The sequence below is a fragment of the Carlito syrichta genome, unplaced genomic scaffold (genome assembly GCF_000164805.1).
Source record: "Carlito syrichta isolate Samal-C Ts95f unplaced genomic scaffold, Tarsius_syrichta-2.0.1 Scaffold288844, whole genome shotgun sequence".
NCBI lineage: Eukaryota > Metazoa > Chordata > Mammalia > Primates > Tarsiidae > Carlito > Carlito syrichta.
The window spans coordinates 377,977-390,473 of record NW_007232940.1 but is presented as its reverse complement, the minus strand read 5'-3'; the positions used below and the strand labels follow the sequence as shown (position 1 = coordinate 390,473).

General features: G+C 37.7%; 1 protein-coding gene across 4 annotated transcripts in view; it reads right to left on the bottom strand.

Annotated features, from left to right (window-relative positions):
- The window catches only part of PPARGC1A (PPARG coactivator 1 alpha), a 462,550-nt gene that overhangs the window by 92,275 nt on the left and 357,778 nt on the right, over positions 1-12,497 (bottom strand). For 3 of the 4 annotated variants that reach the window (XM_021710391.1, XM_008053899.2, XM_008053900.1), the window contains one exon: positions 1,692-1,871. In XM_021710391.1, the coding sequence (XP_021566066.1) occupies positions 1,692-1,871 (180 nt within the window). Of the gene's footprint in view, positions 1-1,691; positions 1,872-7,161; positions 7,336-12,497 lie in introns of those variants that run through there. The other variant, XM_021710390.1, reaches the window with a different exon arrangement.

Below are 12,497 nucleotides of genomic sequence, written 5' to 3'. Positions count from 1 at the left end.
ATGCAGCATGACTTTGAATGAGCCTGTAACCTGACAAGTGTACTGAGTGAGGAATGTTCAATTTACCAGTTCTAACCAGCCAAGTCCTCGCATGAACTTTCTAAGACCTAGCTGAGAAGCCTGGGAAAGTATAACTAACCACAAACCTTCAGTGTTTCCTCCACCTTGTTCCATCTCCCAAGTCCTAACTGTACTACCTTAAGCATTCTTCTAAGACCCACTTAATGCTCCAGAGGTATTACAAAATCTCAGTCATCAGCAGAACCCACAGCCGCCTCAGTGCACTAGCTACCCCTGCCTCCATATCAACCAACACTGAAAGGAAAGATTCTGTTCTATTTTTAAATATATGGAGCAAAGGAGCAGCTTGATACGTCTTTGTAAAGAATGGCTGTCACCCAGATTCATGGGTTCTCTATTTTTATCAATGACATAGACTTTGAAGTCTGATAAGTTTGTGGTTCAAATCCCAGGTCTTTATTTGTCAACTATATGATGTGGGAAAAATCACTTAACTTCTCTGAGACTCAATGGTCTGCCTATGTAAGACAGAAATGATAATAATAGTATCTAACAACAGGTTATTTGGAAGGATAAGAGAGATGACAGATAATGAACATGAGTATTTCAAAGTGTTGGCCATTATTACTGTTAGTGTTATTTTTATCAATATTATTGTATTCATCATTCACTCATGACTCAACAAATATCTATTCAGTACCTTTTATGTGCTGGGTGTTGTAAAACCTCAATTAATATTGTAAAATTTGTCTTCTGAATGACTCAGGATTTCAACCAAAAAAACATTAAAGGATAAGAAATATCTTTATTTAATGGATAAGAAAAGTCCAGCACATAGTAGGTGCTCAAAAAATGTTAGATGATGGTGCTGGTGCTGGTGCTGGTGCTTAGGCAGTTGAAGACTCATTTGTTTGGCAATCTTTATTCAATTGACTTGCCCAGTTCTTGCTAAATGCTTGTCCCTATAAGAATCATTTACTTTCAAGTAAATGAGTACTGATCTTGTGAGAAAGAATCCCTTTTCTAAAAGTACCACTTAAATAGTAGTAGATTAACGTAATAGACTAATAGTAAGAGTCTAGAGTCTGGGAAGCAATCCTTACTATTGAAAGGTAGATGAATTTTAACTAATGTATAGGTATATAATAGATTGGTTGTGGAAGTTTCCATTATATTAAAAAGAATTAGGGACATAACCTGGAAATATAACAATAATAATAATGATAATCAAAACAGCTCAACTACTTTGTAAAACAAAAGTAGACAACTAACCCCTTGGTTAAAAAGAAATTCCTTCTTATTTATTAATTTATATGAGGCACCACTTATTGCTCAGTCTCTTTCTGTGGGAAATAGACAGGAATAAACAGGTTTAGACTTTTGTTCTTCTTTGTCACTGATTCTTTCACAACCTCTTAGTATTTCAACACAGTTTAATGCACTCTGTTGTCAGGTCTTAGCCCCTTAAACCTAAAAAACAAAACAAAACAAAAAACACTTGTTTTCCAGACATTGTTTTTCCATAAAATAGTATGTGTCTAACCATGATGAAAAATCTTTGGATGACCCCAATGTAAGAAGCTATTACTCTTTCAAGCCTATTACCACATAAGCCTGGCCCAAGCCAAGATCAATGAGAAATTAATTTTTCTCTAAAAAGATGTCCTTACCTCAAATATGTTTGAAGGCTCATTGTTGTACTGATTGGATATTATTTCTGATTGGTCACTGCACCACTTGAGTCCACCCAGAAAGCTGTCTGTATCCAAGTCGTTCACATCTAGTTCAGAAAGATCAAGTTCAGGAAGATCTGGGCAAAGAGGCTGGTCTTCACCAACCAGAGCAGCACACTGCATGAGGTGGGGGGGGAAAAAAAAAGCTTTCATTAACTGCAGGAATTTATTAAACTGCAATAGCATGTGATAGGAATTAAGCCTGGTTAATTCAACGACACCACCAAAGCTGGGTCTCTGGGGCTTTAATCACCAGAAAATACATCCTAAATTCTTTACTCGCTGGGCTCCCAAAGGAAAATGTGCCTGATTTGTTCCATCCAAAATTCTACCTCCAGATCCATGGTCAGTACCATGCTTCCATGAAGCCTTCTCTGATTCCTCCAGTAAAAAATCAACTAGATTTGTTTGTACCTCTTTGATAGCACTTACCAAATTTCAAATTGTCTTATGGGTAACCATATGCAAAATTTTACTTTATTCTTAGAGTATGATCCTTTTGATGGAAAGATATAAGCTTGTTTTTTCCTTGGAATTGCCATTACACATAATAGACACTCAACAAACACTTGCTAAACGAAACATAGGACAAAGGAACTATTCTAGGAAAACTTTCTCCATTTATGCTCCTTTTAAGCATTATAATCCATATAATTCATTTAGCAACTAATGATGCAAAGCCCTGTGACTCATCTATGCTTCTCTTGAAATGATATTTAAATCACTTACTCTGACTTGACTCTTCATGAGTTTCTGGACTTAATCCTTAACAGAGCAAGTCCCTTGAGATGAAGGACAAAAATTCCTTTTTTTTCAATATGGTTCTCATATCTTTTACCATGTGTTACTTGCAAGCCATGTGCGTGTACCTGTATATGTGATTGGGATCACCTAGTATCAAGGAAAGAAAAATCACACTGGCACATCCCAGTTACATTTTGTTCATTATTTATACATGCCTAAACTATGTTCCAAGTGAATTCAAAATGACTTTTCATATAGAGTCTTTAAATGATTTCAAGGTGAGTGTGATGGCTCATATCTGTAATCCCAGCATTTTGGGAGGCTGAGGTGAAAGGATTGCTTAAGTCCAGGAGTTCAAGAGTAGTCTGAGCAACATGGTGAGACCTTGTCATACAGTAAATCCAAAAATAAGCTGGGCATGTTGGCATGTGTTTATAGTCCCAGCTACCCGGAAGGTCGAGGCAGAAGGATCCCCTCAACCCAGCAACTGGAGGCTGCAATAGCCATGATCATGCCACTGCACTCCAACCTTGGCAACAGAGTGAGACTCTGACTCAAAAAATTAATAATAATAACGATAAAATACAGTGATAAAATGATTTCAATATAGTGAGAAGTTTAAAATATTCTCTACTGTGGCTAGGCTACTTATTACCAGGTCTATTTTAGACAGCCATAGCCTTTCACCTCCTTGCATGGAGTAGACAGTTTTATTCTAACTTTTATTCTAACTGTGATTTTCAGAGGCAAGTGGACTCCCTTACTAACGAGATGGTCTCCTAAACTTGAATTGGCTACCTCACTGCTAATTCCAGACTGCATGCTGTAAAGGGCCCTACAGAAACTCCTAGTGTAGGATGGACTCTGGCCATGCCCAAGCAGTAAGGACTTGATCCACCTGTGAGCCAGGGTCTAAATCCAAGGCACACACTCTCACGCAGCACCCTCCTGGCCCTACCTTCCAAGGTCAGGAGAGATGCTGCAGAGTTGTTCATATCCAAGCAGCAGTTAGGCAGGAGGCTAAAGATCCTCCTTGACATTTAGATTTTGAGTGAAACAAGTTTTATGCAGATTTTCTTTCTCGAGCACCCCTGTTATCCCTGGCAGGGATCCCTGGCAGGCTACATTACACGGGTCATATGCAGCAGCGTGATCATAAGCAACACGCTGAGAAGTAGGTACTGGGTAATGGAGTCAGGAGTTGGTAAGAGGGGGAATGGGAAGGGCTTGCGAATCACTGCAGTGCTTCTCAAGACCACTGGGACCCCGGAAGTTCCCAAGCATCAGGCACGAAGAAAGATAGAAAAAGGGCCATCCTCTCCATTGAAACACTTTCCTTGTTGTTTTATTGGTCTTTTCTTTTTCTTTCATGAGTTAGTTAGCCCAAAGTTACAGACCAGTCTGCTTGACTAGATTTGTAAGTAAGTGGAGGCCGAGCTGAAGAGATCTTATTCTGGCACAACATTCGTGTTTTGCTGTGAGTGTAACACTTCCCAGGCTCCATTCTTGCACACACAACTTATCCTCCAAACACAAACACATAGTCTTAACCCTTCCTCAACACCAATTCCGAGACAAGGGGGAACTTTCTCAACGGTGCAAAATACATTAGGATTTATTTGGGGGATTGTTCTTAAAAGAAAGCATAAACAACACAAAACAACAACAAAAAATGAAAATAATCTAGAAAACATAGGCTCTCTACATCTGGCTTAAATTCCTGTTGTGGAACTTGGGAACCATACTCTGGAATGCTAAAGTGGCATATGGGTTTGTGGACAACTTCTTGCTGTCTCTCTTTAACTACCCTCTTTGGCATGATTTGTTCAAAACCCTTTAACCTTCCAGAAACATGTATTTTTAATTAACTTTTGAAAACCATTAAACAGAGCAGATCAACTCATACTTTACTATCCTATAAGGTACATATTACTTTCCTTTCCTTCCTTATTCTCTCTTTTTATGCTATAACTGAAAAAAGTGCAAGTGCTCTCAGCAATGTTGACATGCTAATAAAATCAGTACTTCTGAATGTGACATTATCCTGTTAATCTAAAACACATTAGTGGTAGCAAGTGTTCCTGTTATTAATTTATATTTGGCCTTTGGACGATGCCAGACTTAACAGTCCGAGCCCTGTAACTGTCCTCATCTGACATCCTGATATTTATTGCTTTCCTATACATCTGTAACAGGTGTGCTTTATTGCAATTACACAGACACATACTACTGCCTCTTTGCAACTATGACAACTATTTCACAACTGTAACCTTAATTTTATAATAAGATTTAAGAGGATAAAGCAATCACTAAACACAAAAGGCTAATTATTGTATGTTATTTCACCCCAACAGACTTTTCTCTTAGTTAAGGAGAGACAATAAATTAGCTTAACTGCACTGATGTAATGAATCATTATAATTAAGTATAATTCTCCATTAACCTTTTGGAGGTTTTTGTGCCATTGATGGTAAATTTTAAAGAGAGAGAGAAAGAAGGAGTGGACTTGGTCACATTAATTATATTAATGAAAAAAGAATCTTAGTTCTTAAAAAAATCAGTCAAGACAGGGAAAAGGGGGCGGAGAAGGGGATTGTAAAGAATGACAGTCTTAGTGGAGTGTATGTCATGTGAATTGTCTCTATCAATCTCAGTAACCTTATTGTACATCACCTTCATTAAACTGTGAAACATTGGGCACTCTGAGTAGCTATAGTGAGATAGGCCTTTATTAACCAACGTACTGCCCCGTCATTATGTGCAAAAGGGCATAATACATTTTAGGATGACAGCAAACATTAATGATTCAAAAAATGAAAACTGCCTATGCTACCTGCTGCTCAGAATATTTTAGGCTGGCGGAGGTGATTCCCAGAGCTGTTGCCACAGAGGCACAGCTTCTAGCAGCTAGCTGTCTACAGTGCAACACAGAAGTGACTGGCCAGCCTCAGCTGACCAGCGACTCAATCCATGGCTGGACAATTAGCCCAAGATCTCTTCTCCTTCAGGAAAAAACAAAAAAATCTAAAAGGCCACTCTTCCAAATGCTTCTGATGCTTATTTGAAACTGACTGCAGGAATTTCAGTGATTAAAGTAAATCTTCCTTATTTCCATATGATCTAGTTCCTCAATCAACTCCTAGCAGTATCAGGAATAATACATGATGGAAAAATGAAAGTATAGCAGCTGAGACCCACAGTGCCAGCCAGACAACCACCCACAAGACACTCTGGCTACTCAAAGACAATTAGGACTTTGAACCCACTTATAACCCTGAATCATAATAGCTACAGGACCTATGAATTATCCATATCTATTCCACCTAACCAAGAAATCACAACCAGATAAGTACACTTACAATCCACAAAAATACGATCTGCCAAGGCAAGGCAGGGTAAGCGGAGCCAACATTTGCAAACACAGCAAAGAGTTAAGATTCCAGGGCATGCCTCGCTAGATAGGAAAAATGCATTCGCGGATGGCCTTGGCCAAATTATTTTCACTTTAGATGTGTATCGCTACACCACATGGACATCTTATTTAATCAAATCACGTGTGGGCTTGATCCTCCCCCTTACCCTACGTGGCCCCAGCTACCCAGAGGAAGCACTCGCAGTCTTTTGCCAGATTCATTGTTAGCAGCTGGGATCCTCGGTGCAATTCAATTCGGGTCCATCTCACCAGAGTCCACAGAAAGTTTCGCTTGTTTCCCAAGTTGCTCAAACTTTCCTTCTGCTAACATTCCATTGTGCTGAATACAAACCCGCCAAGGTCCTCCGTCCCCCCACTAGACTCCAGAGATTACGAGGAAAGCGCTTGCGTTTTTTTTCCCCCCTGTATGAATTGTAGCCAGCAGAGACTGTGGAATTGATGTATTGCCGTCTATTTTTACACAAGCAGCCAGCGAGCAGCTCCACACACAGTCCTGCATAAACTCTATTCTCTCTCCCCGGCTTCAGGCAGCTCTCTGTGGTACAGGGAGATTTAACCATTGGTTTCCCTGCCACCAACGCAAATGGAAAACCTTGTACTGCAAGGCTTTTTTTTTTTTTTTAATTCACTGGCCAAATCTTTCAGCCACATATAGGAGTTCTAAAGGAAGCAGCATCGTTGTTTTGTGTTCTGTGAGAAAAGCAACCTAAAATAACCCAGCAGGATTATTTAGGATTTTGTAAGTTTTCTATCTGACGAACAGAGAGAGCGAGAGAAAAAAATCCTGACTAGAGTCAAAACGGACTATATTTGAACACATCCATTTTAATATTTTTATCTCCGTCTTATTATAAATAGAAATGGCATTTTTCCAACCAGGCCACTAAACACCACTGGAAAGACTTCAGCTTCTGATTCATATCAATATCTTAGAGCATAAATATTGCATATGAGTAGAAACAGAGCCAAAGGCACATGGAAAGAGTTTCTAACTGCAACAGATACTGATGACAGCAGCTAAGCTTTGATTTGCTCAAGGCATCTCAGAGCCACCTTAAAATAGCAAACTTATTGGAGTTAAGATAAGATTGAGATTCCCCTCTAAAAGCTCCCGCCTGGACTACTTTCCTGCTTCTTCACCTCGCCCAAGCCCATCCCCCGTTACGGGAATAATAGCATCTGAGGGAAGCGTCAGTCCTGGCTGCAGCGCAGAGACCGGCCCCAGCTCACCTCGATGTCACTCCATACAGACTCAGAGTCCTGGTTGCACATGTCCCACGCCATCCAGCTTCTGAATGACGCCAGTCAAGCTTTTTCAACTCCAATCCACAGTGACACAGAGCACACACTCATGCAGGCAACCAGCCCCTTACTGAGAGTGAACTGAAGGCACCTGTCTTACTACAGTCCCCAGTCACATGACAAAGCTATTAAAAAGTAGGCTGGGCTGTCACTCACCCAGCCTCCCTTCCCCTGTGCAGCTCGCTGCTCAAACTCGTGACGTCACTCAAAGGCAGCCCTCTGCCTCAGTGAAGTAACGCTTAAAAAAAAAAAAAAGAAAAAGCAAGCAAGAAAGGAAACACTTGGACTTTTGGAGGTTTCAAGCATCATGCTGTGATTAAAGCCAGCTTTGAATGCCACAGACTCTAAGCGAAGCCCTGTCCATATAATAACCAAAATCCCCTGCAATCTTTTTTTAATTTATTTTCCTTCCAAAACAAGCAAGTGGCAAAGCTCCCTGTATTATGACAGAGTAACTATATGCTTAGCTAGAATGTGTATTCCCTAAGAACTCTTTAATTCTAAGATCTCCAAGTGGACTCGAGCTCAGTTTGGGACTAAAACAAGAGCTTATCACATGATGCATTTTTGTGAGACATTTTCTAATTGGGGGAGTGTTTGAGATCGGCGAATGGGACTTTTGGGGCTTGTTTCATCAACAAAACAGCCTGTATTTGTTAAGGTATAAACAAACTCCTCCACTCAGAATTCAGCTGTCCCCGTGGCTGTAGGAATACTAGCTCCGAAGTGTTACTGCAGTTCGCTTTGCTCCAAATAAGGAGAACAAGCCACAAACCCCATCCTTTCAGCCTCCTTCTAATGATTTCCATTTCTCTCATAGGCTCCCAGAAAACAAGTGTTAGTAAATACAGTCGCTGCTGCTATGCCCAGATCAGCTTAGATTCCCAGCTGCTTTTTTTCTTACGTGTGGCACTTCCTCCCTAACTGCCTTAGGGTGCCTTTTTGAATAAACATTGGATTCCAACCCTAGCGCCCTGGGTTGTCCAGTTTGCATTTGAAATCAAGAATGTCCGTGAAGTGAGGGAAAAATACCAACACACTATTAGCAGGAGTCTCCATTTCCTGAGCTTCTCTTTTTATTTTTTATTTTTTCCAGCTTGTACCTTGAGACAATGAGGGCTAATGCAGGTGCAACTGTTTTATGATGACACTACATATTGAATACATAACAAACTCAAGGTACTAGATACAGCGAAAAAATACTTCCTGTAACATGACAGTGGTCTGACTTAACCCTTTCAAGTTACAGGGAGGTATACACATGTATATATCGTTGTGAATAAGCATGCTTTCATAAAATTATAAACACAATGTACTTTTAAAGTCAGATCAGTTATTTTACTGGGTAATAATTTATATGGAAAAAAAAATTACCCAGATATCTAAACGTAGTTTGTAAAGCACTATTAGGAAATTAAACTCCTATTCTACTGAAATTAATTAAATGTGTTTCTCATTCTCTATCTCCTTATAAAGAAAGAACATGATGATTTGCTGGAACACATATTTTAAATATTAAGTTGCTCAAATATCAAAGTGAAAGAAATACAAGACAAACACAAAACCCCATCAGACTGCTCCTTCTTTTAGAACCACCTATAAGAGATTTCTCTATTCTGATATCTGCAACAAGTTGCTAGTAAATTTCTGAATAATGTAATGAAATCGACAGTTTGCATTACTGGACATAAAAAGATGGCCAAAAGCTTTGACATTTTAAGTTAGCTGAATACATTTCACTGGCACATTTTCCCTCTTACAAACAGCAGAAAATTGCTGTAGTTTTAATTTTCTAAATCAAGAAAGAACAGGAAAATATAACCTTGGGATTTATACATGCAATTAGTGACATTACTCTACACTCCCCACAAAGAAACACTAATTTTCTTCCCAATTATATTCTGATTTAATGTAAAACTTCAGTAAATTATTAAAATTCGGGACAAAGGTCATTGGCTTTACCCTTAACACAGTCAACTGTGAAATAATATTGGTGACTTGGCAAAGAAGAGTCAATGTTTATTAATTATTATCAGGTGATGCCTGCATTGTGATATTCACTGATACTTTTATTTGTGTTCAACCAGTGCTAGATATCCATCATATTTTTTTTTTAAATTCTATTCACACCTTTAAGAGACTTTATTTACATTGGAACATGTTGTATTATTATTTTTGATATTTTAACCTGCTCACATTGTGTTGTTGGGGTTTTCTTTTCTTTTTTTTTTGCCACCTAATTCCACTTTTTAAAAAATCAAATCAGCATTTTCACTGAAAGCAGAGGGGATTTCAAATATGTTTCTATTCCCTTCCCTTTCATAAAGAGAGTAATTTAGAAGTAAAAATATTTAAGGGACTTATAAGCTACAGCCTATTGCAATTTTCTTCCTCAAATTTCTGCTATTGTAGAATAGTATTGGGTCAAAATTTAAATCAATTCTTGGGACAAATTAGAGACCTTTCACTTTTCAAAAAAACTCTTAAAATTACAACTGATGAAAGGGATATTTTAAGAGTCTTATAACTTGGTTAATTAACTCTTCAGATTAAAAATTCTCTTCTGTCCATTTTTTTTCTTTTCTTAGGAAAACTTAAATTGTTAGTTGCTCACCAAATCTTGGTCTTTTCTGGCTCCCTAGGCGGTTTCTATATTTAATTCTCTCTCTGTCTTGACTCTCTTTTCCTCTCTCTCCACAGCCCTCTTTTCACTCCTTCGTCAACTCTGCCTCCAAGATTTCCAAATGCTTGGTTTCAATCAACACAGATCTATTGAAACCTTACTTGTGTGCACAGCCATGTAGCACAAAGACTGCCAGGAAGGCATATGACACAGACACGAGGGAGCTTACGATTTTAGGGGGTGACAGGCCTTAAAAACGAAGAATAATTTGATACGAAAAAGCAATGTCATTTTGCTCAATACTAGATTCTTTTTCTACTCTTTAAAACACACCTGGTTTAGGTACAAGTTCCTTTCAATTGACCACTACAATTCACACCCACATCAAACCCATTTTATCTCAACAATAGAAAAAAGGTACTTATTAACATCTGTTGATTCCATCCTGATAGAGTTCTGCCCTCTGTAGTTCAGTTAACATTTTCCAAGGCCCCAGTATCAGTAGAGGCAGGAGAATCTATGCTTCAAGTTGGTTGGAAAAAAAAAAAGAAAGAAAAAAGAAATCCTCCAGAATAATTCAATTCTATAACAAAAACATTCAATGATGTGTATAACATTTAGGTTTAATTCCTGTCCCAAATTATAGACTTTTCCCATCCTCCATATTTCAGACAATGAACCACTTCTAAAAAATAAATACAATCAAATTCAAACCTCCAAACTTAAAACCTCAGACAATAGCAAAAACAATTGGTTTTGATGTCCACAACATATGTAGGTAAGTACAGAAGCAAATTCAGAAGCAAAGAACTATGAGTATAAATACCTTTGTCCATTTGTTGTTTATAAGATTACAATAAGCTATATAAGAACAAATTTATGCAGAAACTTTTCAAGGAGGAAATGTGGAAAGGAAAACAAATATAGCAGAGTGTGCATGGGCTAGACATTAAGATCAACTCTTGTCATGTCATATCTCAATTTAGTCCTAAAACTGCCTGACGAAGATTATTTGTGTGCCCATTTTACAACTGAGGAAAAAAAGACAGGGCAAGGGTTTAGACAACAGCTGAAAAGAGCATGCAGATCTCTGAAAGCCCTTCTAAGAAGAACTAGAGTTTCACACCTAGGGATAATAATCATCCTCGAATCAAAGGCACAGCAAAGACCCCTGCAGCAACCATATCCAAGAGAGTGTCTACATAACTGGAAACCAATATTCCTGGGAATGCTGCCTGACTAGAACATTCTTCCAGAAAGGAAAGAGGCCTGCCTAGAATTGCTAATATTTTCAAAGTGACTCATTGCTAACAGGCATTCAATTGCTTGCTTTAATTCCTCGAGGGACTAATTGATCCTGATACCCCACTTCAGTTTCTAAGCACATGCTTTAGGTCTCTGATTGGAAGCTGAGACTGTGTGAGGCACAAAGTGGGTAGGAGGATATAACAAAGACCTCTATTCTACACATACCCTAAAATTAAGTCTTATTTAACACAAAAATGCCATGATGTCCATGTGAACAAAGAAACTTTGACGAAACAACCAGAGAAAATCAGTAGACAGCTTTAATGCCTTCTAGAATTTTTTTTTTTTAATAAACAAGTTTTGATGTAAACAACCTCAGCAACACATCACTCATCTCCAGTAAAACTTTCTGCAGACCAGGTCTGTGGAACTGAGCCAACCTCTATTTTAAGTTGAAACTCAAAATGTGCTTTTGATATTTTTCGTAATGAAATAAAAACCATGTCAAAATTAATCTAAGTTTTAGTCAATTAGACTCATCTAAACATAAAGCAAAAATTGTGTGTATTAAGCACACAGATAAGAGAAAAAAGGTAGTTAAAATCTGATTTTATCTGTATGTTCAACTCTGTTATATTCGTAAATCTACAGACATTTTCATTTACCTTAATTATTTCCAGTTAGTTTATCTGTAATTCAGAGAGTTATTGATTATTTAGACAAGAAATGTTCAATAGGATTATTTAGCAATTTTTTTTTACTAGAACTGAAAATAAGATTTAACACATTTTATTACATTTGGCACTATTTTAAAAATTTAAAGTGCTACTGAACCTTAATAACACAATATTTTACTTAGTAAGAATCTTACTGACCACTAGCTGATCAGTAAGGGCTGGAGAAAACTGAGGTCCATGAATTGTTAAATTAACAAGAAATAGTAGCATAACTGTTCCCCTGGTACTTATTTCTAGAGCTTGGGTCCTAATTAACTTCTCTTGATTTTAGGGGAGAAACTGTATTTTGCAAATAGTCTCAAAAGAGAAGAATAAATTTGTGTTTTTTTCTTTTTTCTTTTTTAATACTGCAAGAAAGAGTCTTAGAAGTCTTTTTGGTTATTTGGCATTTGTTTCTGTTACAGGTTTTTTCAGTACTGTGACATTTGAATTTAACTCTAGCAGAACTAATATATATCCCCAAAATGTGGTAGAGGTAAAAAGGAAAAAAAAAATCATCGTAAGAAGCAATGAGCTTTGAGGTCTAAGCTAAATTTCATGGTAACATACAAAAAGTATTTTACATTTGTTAGCCCAATTAGAAACAAGATTTTCGAGAAAACATCTTTAACCAAGAAGACCATTTATAGAATTAACCTTCACATTTAGCAACTCAA